This window comes from Phyllobates terribilis, unplaced genomic scaffold (assembly GCF_046119375.1).
Source record: "Phyllobates terribilis strain yellow unplaced genomic scaffold, ASM4611937v1 Scaffold_1__5_contigs__length_1240528914, whole genome shotgun sequence".
NCBI lineage: Eukaryota > Metazoa > Chordata > Amphibia > Anura > Dendrobatidae > Phyllobates > Phyllobates terribilis.
Genome location: NW_027362761.1, coordinates 895,008,712 through 895,028,271, shown reverse-complemented (window position 1 = coordinate 895,028,271; position 19,560 = coordinate 895,008,712). Strand labels below are relative to the sequence as shown.

Here is a 19,560-nt window from a genome sequence, read left to right as displayed (position 1 = left end):
CCCAACTAAGCCAACTTTTTGTCATTATTAGATGAATCTTCTTGTTATTAATTTACAGTGACTCAATCTTTTTTTAAAAAAAGTGAACCAGGGAATATTGTGTTTGTTTTTTAAATTGGAAAAACCTATGGATATCTGGACATTCTATGGGACCTAAAGAATCAGGATATGGATGATCTTGATGCTTTTATTATGTTAGGGAAAACTTTTCAGATTTGTATGGATCTTATGGTAAAGAAAAATGCCAAATCAAGCATTCACTAACATGTAAAGCGTTAATGACTACAATTAGACTGTGTGCACTTGCGTTAAACACTTTGTCTTTGTTGGTATTTTTTAAAGCAAGAATTACGTAGTTTGTAGCCCTATTCTTCCCATCAAACATACCAAAACTTCAACAAAAACCATGGGATCTGTCAAGATCTGTTGGGATCTGTTTAAAAACTGATTTGAATAAACCAAGACATGGAATAATTACTACATGTTGGATACCTGAAGCCAAAACTGACTTTGTGGTACTTGATTAGTAGCTATTGACTGAATGCTTGTTCAAGTGGTCAGCTTGGCCAAGTGACGTGTTTTTAATGGCAGGACGAACTCCTCTGGCGTCAGGTTATTTCCTGTGTGAACTAAGGATCTGGCATGTTGATACCACTTATGCTAAACTTTAGTTCCCCCATTATCTGCTGTTGTGGTAGACTTGACATTTCCTACACCTACAGTACCTACCCTGCTGGCCAGCCAAAAATATGGAATCTGGGCCTTCTGCACTGATGGACATCTACAGTTTAAAAAGGGTTTTTTTCATTTGTGCTTCACCAATGATATATTTAACCTGATAGACTCAATGGTATTTAGAGGTTTTCAAACCTGAATATCATTACCTGATTATGTACTCACCTTGCACAGCGTGAACATATTACTATCCACCCTGAAGATGGTAACATCCTTGGGAATGGAAAGTTAGTGTAGAGTGTGAAGGTCCACATGGTAGTGTGCATGAGAGGTTGTACAATCATAATGTGGAGCAGAGCTTCGCCGGAGAGTAAAGTATAATTAAGTTTTTCTATTTGTTCTGCATTTGTACCAATATTTTAATCATTTTTTTTCTTGCCTGCTATTCATGGAAGTTCAGCCTCTCACTTAAAGTGTTGTCTGGCTTGGTATCTCCATTTCCACTTTTATTAATGAACCAAGAGCACAGCTGTTATCAGTTCAGCAAACACCATTATTGGCACTGTACTTGGCTCACTCCTATTGCCAAGTGTCTAATCGGCTCCATAGCAAGAACTGCCAAGAAACTGACACTGCGAATATTTAGTAAAGAGGCTTAAACTTTGCATCTTGACATGTGGGTCAGTCGGCTTCCTTCCAATGACCTATCCTGGATGTCTCCTGTCTGTGTTATTTTCCAAAATCTATCTCCTAGTTTGTATTTTTTATTTTCTTTGTTTTGTCTTCACATTTTGGATCCATTATGTTTCCTTGCTGATTATTCGGTAGAAGCAATTTTCACCTGACCAAATCACCTTTATAAAATACATTTTATATTGTAATATTAATTAGTTTAGATTGTTATATGCGATAGGAAATATTGGTAAATGCTACTATGTAAAAATATATAATATATACTAAAAAGGAAAGTTGGTGTTATGAGGTTTGTTTGTTTTTTGCTACATTCGCGATATAACTGTAACATGTTTGCCACAATTTTGGAAAATTGCTCCAAAATTGTGCATTTTCTATGCATTTGTGGCAAAAGCCACTGCACGTGAACCCAATCATATTCCTGGTCTGATTAATTACTCCAATTTAAGTTCCTGTAAGGATGTTGTAATATTGAAAATGCTTTATCAATATTGTATGATGAATTAATGTATGCTGAATATATTTCATGGAATAATATATTTGATGCAACTTGCTAGGCATGTTTGTAATGCAGGTGTCAGAAATGCAACGTGCAGAGACACGAAGTGAGGGCAGTCAGAGATGTGTAAAAACAACTTATTTATATATATATATATATATATATATATATATATATATATATACCGTACAGACCAAGAGTTTGGACACACCTTCTCATTTAAAGATTTTTCTCTATTTTCATGACTATGAAAATTGTACATTCACACTGAAGGCATCAAAACTATGAATTAACACATGTGGAATTATATATTTAACAAAAAAGTGTGAAACCATCGAAAATATGTCTTATATTCTAGGTTCTTCAAAGTAGCCACCTTTTGCTTTCATGACTGCTTTGCACACTCTTGGCATTCTCTTGATGAGCTTCAAGAGGTAGTCACCAGAAATGGTCTTCCAACAATCTTGAAGGAGTTCCCAGAGATGCTTAGCACTTGTTGGCCCTTTTGCCTTCACTCTGCGGTCAGGCTCACCCCAAACCATCTCGATTGGGTTCAGGTCTGGTGACTGTGGAGGCCAGGTCATCTGGCGTAGCACCCCATCACTCTCCTGTCAACTCTGGATCGGACTGTTGCAACTGTATCCACTCGTCTCTTGAGTGGCCCAGGATTTGAGTGGGCCTTGCCTTTTCTTTGGACTCCTGAGCATCGACTACAGCTGCAGCAAATTGACGAAAATCCAGAGTCTCGTCACCTTCCAGTTCTTCATCTATATCTCTCTTCGGCCCCATCTGAGTGACGCGGGACAGGGCATCTGCATGAGTGTTCAGGGTCTTGGACCTGTAAGCGATTTTGTACTCATATTTGGACATCCTTGCAACCCCCTGTTGCTCCAATGCGCCCAGCTTTTAGTTCTCCAAATGAGCCAAAGGGTTATTGTCCGTCTGCACTTGTACTTCTGAACCTGACAAGTACTCTGTAAACTTCTCGGTCATGGCCCACACCAGTGCCAGTAACTCTAACTTGAACGAACTGTAGTTGTCCGGATTCTTTTCAGTATCCCGGAGCGACCGACTGGCATACGCAATCACCCGCTCTTTTCCTTCCTGCACTTGAGCCAACACTGCTCCCAGTCCATGTAAGCTTCCGTCAGTGTACAACACAAAAGGCTGTGAAAAATCAACGTAGGCCAGAATTGGGGCATTCGTTAGCGCCCTTTTCAATGCTCCAAATGCTTCTTCCTGTCGTGGACCCCACTGAATAGGCTGTAACTTGTCTCCCTTAGGATGCAGGAACTGCTGCGGAGGCACGGGGAGGGGTAAGTATTGTGCCGGGTGCCGGGGCCCTGAGCAAGCGGGTGGGGAGCGGGCGCTGACGGTGAGGGCCCCCCCCCTCCCGACTGCTCAGGGCCCCGGCATTTGCCCGGGTGCGCCGGGTGCTGACGCCGGCCCTGGTGTGCGGCTTGCATGCCTGCTTCTAGGGGGAGGCAGCTGCCCCCGCCCCACGGTGGGTACGCCCATGTGGCCAAATATTAAAAGTAGTGGACAACTCCTTTAATTTTATTATTGAACAGCTACAGTGCTGTCGCTCAATCCAAATGGTTAATAAACCTGAAACCTGAATATTTAAATAGGTGGTCCACTACAATGTATAATTCACCCATCGATTTAAACCTTTGAAATAAGTATTTTTGTAAATACCTTATGTTGCTATATGTGCCTGTGAGCAGCGCTATCACTGCTCCCTCAGTCTAAATCACGTCACCCCGGCTGCAGTCGCCGCTGACACCGCTGATGTCATGTCAACTTCCGGACTTCCTTGATTCACCCAGGCGTGATTCAGTCGCACGCACCCCCCTGATTGACTGGGCTTTGGGCAGTTTTTCACCGCATGTCTCAACCCAGTATCCAGCGTGCGCCTTCCCTGTCTCCTCAGCTTTCATTGGCCGGAAACTTTTGCTGGCTACTGAGCTGTGACGTGCAGTGGAACACATCCCAATTAATCAGGGGGGGGTACGTGCGACTGGGTCACACCTGGGTGAATCAAGTAAGTCCAGAAGTTAATGTGACATCAGCAGCTGCTGCAGTCGGGGTCAGGTGATGCGAACTGAGCAAGCTGCATCTTCACCCAAAAAGGTCCACCTAGCTCATCTTTAATAATACCAGCCTATAGCAGTACCCCACCTCCACCTTGCTGGTGTCTGAGTCGAAATGGAGGTCTGTGCCCGTTATGAGTCACTCTCATCTCATCGGTCCATAAAACCTATGACAAATATATTTCTTGGCCCAGCCTTGATATTTTAACTTCTGTGTCTTGTTCAGTATTGGTAGGGTGTCAGCCTTACTTACCTTGGCCATGTATTTGAGCCCTGAACACCTTGTACTTCTGGGCTCTCCAGGGAGGTTGCAGTTCTGGAATATGATAGCACTGGAGGATAATGGCTTCCTGGTCGCTTCACATTTGATTCTTCTCAAATCGTTGGCAGTTAATGTGCATCTTTTTTTCTCAGCACATTTTTTTTTTTTACCTTGGTGACTATTTGCAACAAAACCTTAGATGGTTCTGTGATCTCAACCCAATACCTTAACAATCTCAAGTTCTACTTCCCTCTATAAGACTTTTAACTGACTCTGAAAAGTAAAAAATTGTTAAATCTGTTCTTTCGCCCATTTTAACTGAGGAAAACAAGTTGCTTAATAATTCTGCACACCTTGATAAAGGGAATTGTATCCTTAGGCTGCACCTTCCCTCATTACACAAATACACATCACCTGATCTGCTTCATCTGACGTGCCCCCTGGGCCGTGGGGTACTCAGTAGCCAGGCCGGTCGATGCTGGGGGATCTCACGGTGGCAGTGACCCGTTCCGTGACCCAGGTTGGTCAATTAAAGAGAAAGTAAAAGGGGAATAAAGTTTTTAGAGATAATGTTCGTGACGCCACCTGTGGTATGCGGCTCTATGTGGCCACCGCTGCGGTGCAGATCCCCTGGAGCTGATGGTGACGCAGCAGAGTTGGTTCAGTTCTCCACAGGCAGACCTAGGCTCCGGGGCAGTGTAGATGATTTGAAGAGTAGATGTTGTCGGCTGGGACACTGTCATGCAGGGCTGAGGGCGCAGGTAATGAACAGACAACACGTTAATGGCGGTTTCCTCTTAGCTTTACTTGCTGTTTGGCAGAGGAGGTCCGGGCGGGCATCCACCTCGCCAGGTGGAGTTGTAGTCCTTCCCTCTGCGCTATTCTCTTTGGCCCTGCTGCTTGAAGCTATGCTGCAGCCCTCATCCCTGAGTAAAAATGTCTTTTTCCTCACCCATATGGCAGGCAGCTCAGGCCTTCCTTAAGTGTCGCTCCCACGTGGCGGTGCTGGGCCCCATAGTGCTGCTGTGCCGCCGCCGTCTGGTGGGGCCAGGAGACCTGCAGTCTCCTGCCCTCTTGATTCTGCTGCTGGGCCTTCAGTGCCCCACAACCTTGGTGGACTCCAGGGTCCAGTTCACTTGCGCTTCTCTCCTGGGCGAGCTTGTGCATAGCTCCCTTTCCCAGGTCCTTCCTCATCGCTGCCTTGTCTCCAACTCCCCTCACTCTTACTAACCCCGCCTCCAGATTCCAGTTGTCAAGGGGAGGAGCTCCCCTTCCTGGCCTTGAGCCAGGAAAGTGTTGTATGCTGGTAAACCTGATTAGGGGACCCCTCCTTGCTTCCAGGCATGGCATCACCCCTTGTGAGGGAAGCAATGCCACTGTGGCAACCGGACCCCTGGGGTGCCACATTCTTCCCTAGATAAATTCAGTACTCCCGGACTGAGGATACCTTTTTGAATTAACAATTAACAACAATAACAATTCTCATTACCAACAACTTACAAAGTCTCAAAAAGCAAAAATCACAAAAACCCAACAAAAATTTGTAGCAGTCATTGCGGCGCTTAGTCTTTACGCCACTATCCGGGAACTGTCTTTTTCCAGGCACTTGAAGGTTGGTTGGTGGTAACCGCATCAACCCACTTCGTGTATCGTCCCTGGGCGTGGCTTCAGGGCACTCTGTTGGTGGGCCTGCTTTTCGGCCACGCCTGCGATTTATTTTGAAGGCCAACACTTAACTTTATTCAACATTGTCCTGACCACACCTAGCCCTGTGGTCCATTTGTCCATAAATGTAATAACTATATCTTAACGGTTGCAACTATATACTATACACTTTTATTTTATTACACTTTAGTCCTTATAACGGGCAGGGAGCTGACCTATGGTACTACGGGTTGATCTACGCAGTACATTTGTTGCCAATGACCTACCCGGGTCTCTAGTGTCTACCACTGGTGTAGTGGATGCACTATTCACTACGCTTCTTGTTGACCTACGTAGTACTGGTATACCAGATTGCCTTCTGCGAACTCCTATACTCACCATGGGACTGACGGATTCACCGCTACCAGGGGGTAGATTCACTTGTTCCACTGCTGTTGTGGCATGTATTGCTGGGGCCGACTTGTTTCTCTGCTGTTCTAGAGTCTCTGCGGCTTCCGGTGATGCTACTTGGGGAAAGGTCAAGACAGGTACCACGATTGCTTGGTTCAACTGTGTCCAAGACTGGGGAAATTCTCCAAGGATGGTTTGGTCCGTCTCTTCCACCTTTTCTGTGTGCTGGGGGCTGTTTTGATCTTCCCCTTGGTGTCTCAATTGATCAGGGCTTATCTTGCATGGACCACATTCTCGACACCATCTCTCGATTGCTTTCCTCATGCCAGCCCAGTAGAATCGCTCACGTAGCAGGACTTCCAACTTCTTCCACTTTAAGTGTCCTGCTCCATCGTGGTACACCTCTAAGACCATTGGCGCATCCCGCTTAGGGACTACCACCAGTCAGACCAGTTCGTGTGTCTGGGATTTGATGCTGTTATGTTCTGCTACCAGAGCTAAGGAAAGAGAGGAGATCTGTCCCTACGATAGAACTCAGCTGAATCCCTACGATGTAACAGGGAACCTGATCCTGCGATCAGACCTGCTAAAGTCCTAAGCTAGTCTGTACGGAGACCTATAGATGTGGGGAAGGAATCCCTACAAGTACTAAGGACTGGGAGGAAAAAGGGACACCTCCTAACAGAAATAGTAGCAGACAGACAAACAAACAAAATATATAGAACAAAGAGGTCCGTAGACCAAGCAAACTAACAGAGTTAGATACAGAGCACAGGCTAGCTAGAAAGTAGTTATACAATGAAGTCCAGCAAAGCCAGAAGGGCGGAGCAGGATTAAATAGGCCAACAAGGTCATGTGACCAGCAAAGGAAAAAACCTAAGAGCAAGGTTCTAACAGATGCTTCTTCGACACAGCTTTCCCTTCTCCTTCTACAACTGTTGTGTCTCCTGTATAGCATTTGGATCAGGGTGCGAGTCAGCTTGTGTCAGCAACTCCTTTACTAGGTGGACAGCCGGGTCGCTATCCTGCATCTCTGCCCATCCATGGTGGGGCAATGGGTTAAACTTGGCCTCTCTGTTGGTGGAGCACTTGTCCCTCACACAGTGGGAGCACTGGGTCACCCCGTGACGATGGAAAGCGGGTAGCTCTATCTCCTTCAGCTCTTCCTCCTCATCTGGCAAGTTGGGCATCCTGGACAGCGCATTAGCATTAGCGTTTTTATGCCCCGCTCGATACTTTATGGTAAACTCGTAGTTGGACAGCCAGGCCATCCATCGCTGCTCCAGCGCATCTAGCTTCGCCGTTTCAAGGTGGGTCAGTGGATTATTGTTCATGAAAATTATAAACTTTGCTGAAGCCAGGTAGCGTTTGAAGCTCTCTGTTACAGCCCAGACTATGGCTAAAAACTCCAACTTGAAGGAACTATAGTTGTCGGGGTTCCTTTCCGTGGGACGGAGCTTCCTGCTGGCGTAGGCAATCACTCTCTCTCTGCCCTGCTGTACCTGGGACGGCACTGCTCCCAATCCCACGTTGCTAGCATCCGTATAGAGTGTAAAGGGTTTGACATAGTCTGGGTAGGCCAGGACTTCGTCTCCAGTAAGAGCCACTTTCAATCGAGTGAAGGATTCGTCTTCTGTTTTACCCCATTTAAACGGAGGATTCGGGTTCTTGGCCTTCTTGGACTGGCCCACTAAGAGGTCCTGCATGGGTGCCGCTATTTTGGTGAAACCCTTGATGAATCTCCTGTAGTAGCCTACCAGCCCGAGGAACTGCCGCACTTCCTTGATAGTGGAGGGTCTTGGCCAGTCCTTGATCACGGTGACTTTTTCAGGGTCTGGTGCTACACCTTCGGCACTTACCACATGGCCTAGGTACTGCACCTTGGGCTTCAACAGGTGGCATTTGGACGGCTTTACTTTCAGACCATAGCCAGATAGGGCTTCAAACACCTCGGCCAGGTGGTCTTCGTACGTCTTGGAGTAGACGATTATGTCATCTAGGTACAGCAGAACGGTTTCTAAGTTTTTCTGCCCTAGGCAACACTCCATTAACTGCTGGAATGTTCCCGGGGCATTGCAGAGCCCGAATGGCATGCAGTTGAACTCGCAGAGGCCCATTGGTGTCGTAAATGCGGTCTTCTCTCTGTCTGCCTCTGACACGGGAACCTGCCAATACCCACTGGTGAGATCTAAAGTGGAGAAATAGTTAGCGGATCTCAGTGCTGCTAATGATTCCTCAATTCTGGGTAATGCGTAGGCGTCCTCGTGTGTAATGACGGTTAATATGCCTATAATCAACACACATCCTCATTGTACCATCTTTCTTTCTAACAAGGACTAATGGAGCTGCCCAGGGGCTACAACTATCTCTGATCACCCCAGCCTCCTTTATCTCCCGTAACATTCCCTTTGGGACATTGGTAGTGAGCTGGCGGTACAGACCGGTATCTCTCTTTTATGGGCGGATGATCTCCTGTGGGGATATGATGTTGGACCCCTGTTACCTCTCCAAAATCTAGTGGGTGTTTGTTAAAGACTCGCTCATATTCTTGGACCACCCGGTACACTCCATGCTTTTGGTGCAAAGGGGTGGAGTCAGTGCCTACTTGTAGCTTCTGATACCAATCCTCCATCTGCCCCTTGAAGCCATTGTCTTCCGCCTGTTCGGACGGAGGCAAGAGTTCCACTGCCTTTATTGCGTTGTTACTGACAGTGAACAGCTTAGCAAGGGTGGCATACTGGGGTAAATGGACCTCTTTCTCCCCACAATTCAGGATGCGTATCGGTACTCTCCCCTTGCGGACATCGACTACCCCCCTGGCCATCAAGATGGTGGGCCTACTATCAGAGTACACGGGTTCTACCAGGGCCTGATAGTCTTGACCCCTGAGGCCTATTGCTGCCCAACGCCATATTAACATTTCACTCTTAGGGGGCATTGCTATGGGGAATGGATCACTCATTCTGACACTGCCGACTTCTCCACCAGACAGCTCTACCTGTTGTCTCTGCATCAGGGCTTTGATCTCCTTCTGCAGAACTCGCTGCTGACTAGAACTGGCAGTCTCTGCGACCTGTTGCAACAAAACAATAATTTCCCCCAGACAATTCTCTATCATATTGGTGCCTATAGTTAGATGGCTATATATATAGATAGATGGCTTTCTCGGCGATCAATATCAACAATAATCATTCCTTGTGATAGCAATTCTACTCGGCCAACCTTTATGGTCACCTCTTTATACCCCACCTGAGGCAAGGGCTGACCATTGCTGGCAAAGATGTTAATATGTTCATCTGGACTGCGGGTAATGTCTGAATCAGTCCAGTATAATAAAAAAAAGAGCCATTATGCACAGCTGTGTCCGGTGAGCATTAGACAAGAGCCCCTCAATAAAATGTTCAGTTAGCAATCTGTCCTCGTCTCGCACACTGTCAGGGTCTACCTGTTTAATGGCCCGCAGCACCTCCTGCATGTTTAGAGCATAGTCCCGTACACTGTCCTGCACCCGTAGAACTTCAATTTAATCTCTGCTGCTGTGCGGGTGTCAAAGGTATCCTTTAACCAGGCCAGTATTTCCTTAACAGTGCTTTTGTTCCTGCCCGGCCAGGACTTCACCTCCCTCTGGGCTGCACCGATTAGCTGGCCTATAAGGATGCTGACTTTCTGCTCCTCAGACAGGGGGTACACTCGGAACAAACTGCGCAGTCTCTCCTCAAAGTCGCTCAGGGTGTGCGACTCCCCTGAGTACTGGGGCAGCCACGCCGCCCCTGGTATATATGACATTATGACATTGATAATGGCATTACAGTGGCGGCGGCCACGCCTGCGGCTGAATCCTCTCCCCGGTTGGGCATCTTCCTCCCCTCCTGGTGAACCTCAGCCAGGTCCTCGGTTTCTGCTGACGTACCAGTATGCTGCTCTGCAGGCGAGAGGGATTGCTTACCCGGCGGTTCCGGATCGGGGCTTCCTGCTTCCCCTCGGCTGACAGCAAATGAAGTGATGATATAGTTCTGTAAAGTCTATGGCACACAGAACCCGGTTATACCGGGCTACGACATTCCTGTTCGTGACGCCAAGTTTGACGGAACCCCTGGGCCGTGGGGTACTCGGTAGCCGGGCCGGTCGATGCTGGGGGATGTCACGGTGGCAGGGACCCGGTCTGTGACCCAGGGCGGTCAATTAAAGGGAAAGTAAAAGGGGAATAAAGTTTTTAGAGATAATGTTCGTGACGCCACCTGTGGTATGCAGCTCTATGGAGCCACCGCTGCAGTGCAGATCCCCTGGAGCTGATGATGACGCAGCAGAGTTGGTTCAGCTCTCCACAGGCAGAGCTAAGCTCCGGGGCAGTGTAGATGATTTGAAGAGTAGATGTTGTCGGCTGGGACAGTTTCGTGCAGGGCTGACGGCGCAGGTAATGAACAGACAACACATTAATGGCGGTTTCCTCTTAGCTTTACTTGCTGTTTGGCAGAGCAGACCGGGGCACAGGTACTAGCTGGTAGAAGAGGTCCGGGCGGCCTGGAGCAAGTTGGGGATCTACCTCGCCAGGTGGAGTTGTAGGCCTTCCCTCTGTTCTATTCTCTTTGGCTCTGCTGCTTGAAGCTATGCTGCGGCCCTCGTCCCTGAGTAAAAACGTCTTTTTCCTCACCCATATGGCAGGCAGCTCGGGCCTTCCTCAAGTGTCGCTCCCACTTGGCGGTGCTGGGCCTTATGGTGCTGCTGTGCCGCCGGGCATCTGGTGGGGCCAGGAGACCTGCAGTCTCCTGCCCTCTGGATTCTGCTGCTGGGCTTTCAGTGCCCCACAACCACGGACTCCGTTGTCCGGTTCACTTGTACTTCTCTTCTCTGGGGCGAGCTTGTACACAGCTCCCTTCCCCAGGTCCTTCCTCGTCGCTGCCTTGTCTCCAACTCCCCTCACTCTTACTAACCCGACCTCCAGATTCCAGTTGTCAAGGGGAGGAGCTCCCCTTCCTGGTCTTGAGCCAGGAAAGTGTTGTATGCTGGTATGCATGATTAGTGGACCCCTCCTTGCTTCCAGGCATGACATCGCCCCTTGTGAGGGAAGCAATGCCACTGTGGCAACCGGACCCCTGGGGTACCACACATCCAATAAGCATTCAAGTTTATACAGCTTGGAGTTAGAAAATATGGATCAAAATGATGATATGGTCAAAATACTCATTTGCCTAATAATTGTGTTCAGTGTAAAAAGGGATTGTTTCAAATGAATTTGGACAGTTTCAAAACTTTCTGCGTCCAATTTTGCAGCATATGAATTCACTGATTTTGAGGACTGTTGTATGTGATCCCCTGTCAGGGTATACATCTGTGATTTGCTTATTAATGTGTTTTTATTTATCTTTTAATGCGACAAATAAATAAAATGGATTTTCTGTTTCAGGAAGAAGTCCTTTCTATTTTCAGCAATGTATGCTGCCTTTATATTTGGTGGACGGCACCTAATGAAACAACGAGAAAAGTTTGAGCTAAGGAAACCCCTTGTTTTGTGGTCCCTCAGCCTTGCAGTTTTTAGGTATGCTTTTCCTTTAGGAGTTTCTGATGTCTGTATATAAGATAAATTTACTGAATCAGTATATTACATCACTGATGTACTGACCACAGGGGTTTTATTGTTTATATGTGGGGTGGCAGGGTTTTTATTAATGGCCACAGATATATAATAAAATGTTGACTTCATATGAGGGGGGTGTCATACAAATAATCAGTATGGTTGTTAGGCTAACAAATTTGTGTAATAAACATATTGAATTATTATTCATATTTTGTACAAAAAAGGTCTGTGGCCACTATAGAAAAAGCTATGGCTGGTAAAAACAAGAATATTAAGATGAGCAAGATCGTTATTTTCATGGTTGAATATTGTTATAACTATTATCATAAGGTGATTTAATCTTACAAATGACTTAATTAGTGTGTTGGCACTATTATTTAGCCAACGCTGCTATATGGGCACTGATGTATGATTGCATTGGTCACTGTAAATACAATGTCAGAGTATAACTGGCTGCTCCGTGTCTGGGCACCCCAACATTTTTTGTGGATTTTGGAGTTGTGCAAGGTAATATAGGTTGAAACTAACATTTTAAACGTTTTCTATGGATGTGCAACCATATGCAGATATAACTAAGGCTCTTTAGTGGCAGCTAGCTATTATATTTCTCCTAAATGACAGATATTGCACATAAAAAACTTGATTTTTTTAAAAATATTTTTAAATTAATTAGTCATCATTGGCTGTTAGGCTTAAAGAAAGCCTGCCATGTTAAAAATGGTATCTCATACATAGGAGGAGCTGATTAAATTGATGTACATTTTTCTGAGAAAATTTTCAGTAAAACTTAAATTTTATTCATTGAAATCCCTGTTCGTATGTATTTGAGTCCTGTGGGCGGTCCTATCCAGTAATTGACAGTCTTCCCTGTATGACTGAATGCAGAGATGGCTGTCAGTCACTGAGCCCACTGGACTCTTATATAAACACTAGGCTCTTTCATTGAGTAAAATACAAGTTATGCTGAATCTTTTTCTCAAATCGAAGTTCATGTAAAACGTGACAGTGCCTTGAAAAAGTACTTATATTCTGTGAACGTTTCCACATTTTTCATGTTACATACACAAACTTAAATGTATTTTATTCGGATTTTATGTGATATATCAACATTAAGTAGCAAGTAGATGTGCAAAGCTGGTAGAGACATGTCCCAAAAGACTTGCAGCAGTAATTGCAGCAAAAGGTTGTCCTGCATTGAGCAGGGGGTTGGACACGGTGACCCTGGCGGTCCCTTCCAACTCTAACATTCTATGATACTATGAGTATTGAAAGTATTGACTCAGAGGGGCTGAATACAAATGCATGTCACAATTTTCAGATTTTTATTTTTAAAATAATTAGAAAACCATGTATCATTTCCTTTGCACTTCATAAATACTTGCTACTTTGTGTTGGTACATCACATAAAATCCCAATAAAATACATTTAAGCTTGTGGGAGTAACGTGCATGCGCTGGGGGGATTCATAAGTCGGCAGTCACACAGAGTGACTGCAGACTTAGTTATATGAAAAAGTTTGGGCACCCCTATTAATCTTAAGCTTAATGTTTTCTTAAAATTGGTGTTTTTGCAACAGCTATTTCAGTTTGATATATGTAATAACTGTTGGACACAGTAATGTTTCTGCCTTGAAATGAGGTTTATTGTACTAACAGAAAATGTGCAATCTGCATTCAAACAAAATTTGACAGGTGCATAAGTATGGGCACCCTTATTATTTTCTTGTTTTAAATACTCCTACCTACTTTTTACTGACTTACTAAAGCACTTTTTTTGGTTTTGTAACCTCATTGAGCTTTGAACTTCATAGCCAGGTGTATGCAATCATAAGAAAAGCTACTTAAAGTGGCCACTTGCAAGTTGTTCTCCTGTTTGAATCTCCTCTGAAGAGTGGCATCATGGGCTCCTCAAAACAACTGTCAAATGATCTGAAAACAAATTCAACATAGTTGTTCAGGGGAAGGATACAAAACGCTGTCTCAGAGATTTAACCTGTCAGTTTCCACTGTGAGGAACATAGTAAGGAAATGGAAGAACACAGGGACAGTTCTTGTTAAGACCAGAAGTGGCAGGCCAAGAAAAACATCAGAAAGGCAGAGAAGAAGAATGGTGAGATCAGTCAAGGACAATCCTCAGACCACCTCCAGAGAGCTGCAGCATCAACTTGCTGCTGATGGTGTCATTGTGCATCGGTCAACTATACAACGCACTTTGCACAAGGAGAAGCTGTATGGGAGAGTGATGCGAAAGAAGCCGTTTCTGCAAGCACGCCACAAACCGAATCGGCTGAGGTATGCAAAAGCACATTTGGAGAAGCCAATTTCTTTTTGGAAGAAGGTCCTGTGGACTGATGAAACCAAGATTGAGTTGTTTGGTCATACAAAAAGGCGTTATGCATGGCAGCAAAAAAACACAGCATTCCAAGAAAAACACTTGCTACCCACAGTAAAATTTGGTGGAGGTTCCATCATGCTTTGGGGCTGTGTGGCAAATGCCGGCACCAGGAATCTTGTTAAAGTTGAGGGACGCATGGATTCCACTCAGAATCAGCAGATTCTTGACAATAATGTTCAAGAATCAGTGATAAAATTGAAGTTACGCAGGGGATGGATCTTTCAGCAAGACAATGATCCAAAACACCGCTCCAAATCTACTCAGGCATTCATGCAGAGGAACAGTTACAATGTTCTGGAATGGCCATCCCAGACCTGAATATCATTGAACATCTGTGGGATCATTTGAAGAGGGCTGTCCATGCTCGGCGACCATCAAACTTAACTGAACTGGAATTGTTTTGTAAAGAGGAATGGTCAAAAATACCTTCATCCAGGATCCAGGAACTCATTAAAAGCTACAGGAAGCGACTAGAGGCTGTTATTTTTGCAAAAGGAGGATCTACTAAATATTAATGTCACTTTTGTGGTGGGTTGCCCATACTTATGCACCTGTCAAATTTTGTTTGAATGCAGATTGCACATTTTCTGTTAGTACAATAAACCTCATTTCAAGGCAGAAACATTACTGTGTCCAACAGTTATTACATATATCAAACTGAAATAGCTGTTGCAAAAACACCAATTTTTATAAAACATTAAGCTTAAGATTAATAGGGGTGCCCAAACTTTTTCATATAACTGTATCACGTTTGACCAGACAAACCCTTTAAGGAAAAGTTTGAGAAACATGGCAAAAAGTTCAAGGTATTGACTTGACCTCTGAATTCCTAAGATTTCAATCCAAACTCAGCATAAAAATAAGATGCTTATGAGTGAAATTATGTCTTCCACTTCTTTTATTATTACTTTTAGAATTAATTTACATTTTTTAAATCATCCCTTTAATACAGTAGAATAAATTATATTTATACTTGAGCATCATTCATTTTAACATATTAAAGCTCCATTCATGGTACCACGTGATGCCCGTTTGTTAACCACACTATGACAATGTTAGTCAACTTCTTTTCAATGTATAGATGATAAGGTTGTATTGTGAACCTTGGTATGTATATGGATGTCAACCAAAGTAATTTGGTGCATAATATTTAAACCATGTTTTGACTGAAATGTTTAAATGCAGTGTATTCTATCTGTGTCTTTTATATACTGTTTGTGCAGAGCTTTCTTATATACAAGATTTATGGAACCACTGAAATATTGAAAAAAATCTGGTTTGCTTGATCTTCTCATTGTCATTATGAGACCACCAGGTTTCGTTATTAATGTTCTTAAAAATGTTAATTTTACAAGATGTGAGGAACATGAAAGATTTGGAATTTAATACCTTTTACCTACTAGTATTATTTTGAGGATGCTTGTACAAATATTTAATCTAACTATATTAATCCCTTGTTTTTTCTCTTTAGTATATTTGGTGCTGTCCGGACAGGTGCTTATATGTTATACATTTTGATGACCAAAGGACTTAAGCAGTCAGTTTGTGACCAGAGTTTCTATTATGGACCAGTCAGCAAATTCTGGGCCTACGCATTTGTACTTAGCAAAGCTCCAGAGTTGGGTGAGAAACTTTCATTCTTTATTCTTAAGAAATATCTGTGGGCTAATTCTCGAGGGAAGGTTCTGTGAAATGTTTTTACTTGTTCCCTTGTTCATTTTTCCTTGTGTTCTGAGAACAAATAACACACTGATCTGCATTAAGAGACTCCATGGGGGTTTCTGCTCTTTTGAATTTTAGAATAGTGCTACATAAAGCACAGGCAGACTTCATAAGTCAGTGGTAAAGTTGAGCAAAAAGATTTGTAGGACGCTGGTCCAAAGTCCACGTCTGTAGTACATGGTAGAAGGAGAGGGCAGTGCCAACTTCCTTGGCCCACTCTCAAATGCCAACATCCTGGACACTGTTATTACTAGACCCTGTGACATCAGGCCTAGTCACTAAGGGGTCTAGTAATCACAGGAGACTCCGTTAATGCCAACACTAAAGTGCTGGCCGAGGAGGTATTTTTATCTACAAATACATTTAAAAGGAATCTGAAACCAGGGTTCACCTAATCTAAGAGCAGTATAATATGGAGACAGAGACCTTGATTTCAGCAGTGTGTCACTTATTGGGCTGCTTGCTGTAGTTTTGATGAAATAACTCTTTTATCAACAGGAGATTGTCATTTGAAGACTAGTAACCCGCTGCCATGTAGTGCTCCATATTCATGAGCTCTGTATAACCCCGCCCCCACCACTGATTGACAGCTTTCTATGTACACTGTGCATAGGCAGAAAGCTGCCAATCATTGGTGTGGGCGGGGTTATACAGAGGTCAAGATTCAGAGAACTGGTTGATCTGCTGCAGATATAACAGTGATTTTTCTAAAAACTGTAGCAAACAGCCGAGTAAGTGATACATCGCTGGAATCAAAGTTTATTCCTCTACATCATGCTGCTCTAAGATGGGTTAGCAAAAACCTTATGACAGATTACCTTTAAATACAACAAAATAACAATGACCAATAGGACCTTGAATGTAATAAGGGGCATACCACTAAACATTATGTGAACCAGAGAGACCATAGGTATTTTCAAAACCCCAAAGTAACATAATCAAAACATCATATGTTAGACTAAAAAAGATCAATGCTTTATTTTTATACTTTTTTTATAAACATAACACATAGGTATAAATAACTTGTGTGAAAGGACATAACATGGGCATGTGAGGCAGCAGGGGGTAGATATAGTATAGTATAGCAAATACCTCCAATTAGAAATGTAGTATAGTTTTTTATGATTCGCTATGTCTCTTTCCTCATGTGCAGGCATTGCAGGACCTTAGGTATCCATGGTTATGACCACTAGCAACTAGCTAACTGTCACTATATCAGTGGTCGTAACCATGGATACCTAAGGTCCTGCAATGCCTGCACATGAGGAAAGAGACATAGCGAATCAGAAAAACTATACTACATTTCTAGCTGGAGGTATTTGCTAATATTATAATTATTATTAAACCTACTACACATTGGGATAAGATCTTGGAGATGAGAGTACCCCTTTAACCTTTTGCAATGCAAATGTTGTATTTACTGCTGTGTATATCATTGCGTCATGTTCGCTGTGATGTGCATGTTCCACAAGTACCCAAACTGCAATAGTCTTCTATGTGCACCCAACAGGAACAACCCCCTAAATGTGCCCAACCGGAACTGGATAACCCCCTATAAAGCAGTATTCTAGAGAAAAACCTTTATCTCAAGACCTCTCAGCTCTCCCCCTAACTTCCATAGTTATAGTTATAAGAAGTGGCAGTGCATATGCTGAACTGACAGGTGATAAGTGTTTTCTGCTGGGATACTCCTTTAGGTATTCTTGTGTGAAATGAACTGCATCACAGCTTGGTCAGGATTTCTTTACTATTCAGCGGAGTCAGAGGAAAGTTGAAAGTGTTGCTTGCATCATAGGTATTGCCAGTGAATTGCAATACATAAGACTTTTAGTACTTGAATGCTTATTGTGCTGACTGTATAGCCGGTTGATAACATTCGCTATGTCTGGTATCCTGGGGCTATGAGTAAAATCTATATCTTTAGAAGCACCTTTCTGATAGGCCAGGAAATGTGTCCTGTAAAGTGGGCTCATCTACCAGTAACCAGGCTATTAGCCATATAATATGACTTCACATGGAAAGACCTCCTGATCTTTCTAATGTACTTCTGCATTTAGGTCAGTGCTGGAGCGTGTGTGAAAAAGCACAGTGTAAAGTAATACTTTCCTAATCTACAATGAGCTGATTAGTTTCCCTTTTCATTCATTTTCCAATATATAAATAAATGTTGTATGCCTTTTGAATCGTGTCGTTCCCAAGAATAGACTGACACAAGTACACTTAGAGGTTGTATTATGTCCGTCATAATGCTGACAAATCATAGGCTGCTCTCTTATAAGCTTTAAATGACATAATCTCTGCTTAAGCCTTCAACTGACTATTATCTACCTTGGATCAGTTCATGGCGATCAATGTCATATGGTTTAATATATACTGTTTTTAATAGCTTTAGCATTTGATGTAGTAGAGCGGTATTTATCATTACTTTTAATTGTTACTGTTTGAATTATTATGTATTTATTTTTGAAGCACTATTAATTCCAGGGGGCTGTACATGTGAAAAGGGTTTACATACATGTCATGAACAGCATTACCGCTTCCACCAATTTGTCACAAACACGCCTTGCTCGCGACACTTCTGCCTCGGCTGCTCACTCATCCACTCACCTATCACAATAGGCTGACAATGAGCTTAGCGCACCCCGCAGATGGTCACCACGTCTACACCACACCATACTCTGCCACCTGTCGTCATTGTGATAGGCCAGCGAGACTCCTCCACTGGGCAACACATTGGTACATGTGCACACCCAGCTTTCCCAAACTCCTGAATGGTTCACAACTTGCACTCTGGCTACAACACAACCAAGCTATTTTCTCTCCTCGAGATCATGGGCACGTTAGAGCAACGAGAGACAAACTTATTACATTTTAAAGTTTACAAAAGATGGAGTAGTAAAAGGACATACGGGCATAAACAGCATAAAATGAAAGGAATAAAATACAGCTACTTCTTTCGAATTGGATCCGTGAGAGCTTCTGGCGGACAACGACGCAGAAAATATAGGCAGATATGCAATGTGAGTTGTTTCTTCTAGGGACTGACACGGATATTCCATAGATGACCTGTTTTATAAAGGGTCTCACCAGACCCCTCACTCCTCCCCAGCTGAGGTAAGAGGGAGATGAATGATTAGATTCAATTCTAATTTAGTTTTAGACCATATTTCTGCTTTTGATCATATTTCCCCCAGGAACCTCCTAGTGAAACAATATGGACGTCATCTTACCAAACATTCTTCAAGCATTCTATACATGCCACACATAAATATGATATATCCATAATTCAGGGAAATATTGCGTTCCTGTGGATTGCCAGCTACCAAAACTTTTGCAACTTTACCCACAGATGCAAATATGTTCCTCAGTCATGGATATATCTCTGGATTGTGTCACATTCGGATTTTATAGATATGGCATGGAAAATATTGTGCTTACATTGTCATGTGAAGTCTAATATGGGGCTGTACTGTCAAGGCCCCATCACACTTAGCGACGGTACAACAATCCCGACAACGATACTACCTGTCAGGGATCGTTGCTGCGTCGCTATGTGATCGCTGGTGAGCTGTCAAAACAGGCAGGCTCACCA

General features: G+C 43.7%; 1 protein-coding gene across 2 annotated transcripts in view; it reads left to right on the top strand.

Annotated features, from left to right (window-relative positions):
* Positions 1–19,560, top strand: part of ELOVL6 (ELOVL fatty acid elongase 6) — a 113,194-nt gene that overhangs the window by 80,321 nt on the left and 13,313 nt on the right. The window contains exons 2-3 of one of the 2 annotated variants that reach the window (XM_073640833.1): positions 11,686–11,813; positions 15,718–15,869. In XM_073640833.1, coding sequence (XP_073496934.1) covers positions 11,707–11,813; positions 15,718–15,869 — 259 coding nt within the window. In that variant the 5' untranslated portion in view covers positions 11,686–11,706. Of the gene's footprint in view, positions 1–11,681; positions 11,814–15,717; positions 15,870–19,560 lie in introns of both variants that reach the window. The other variant, XM_073640825.1, reaches the window with a different exon arrangement.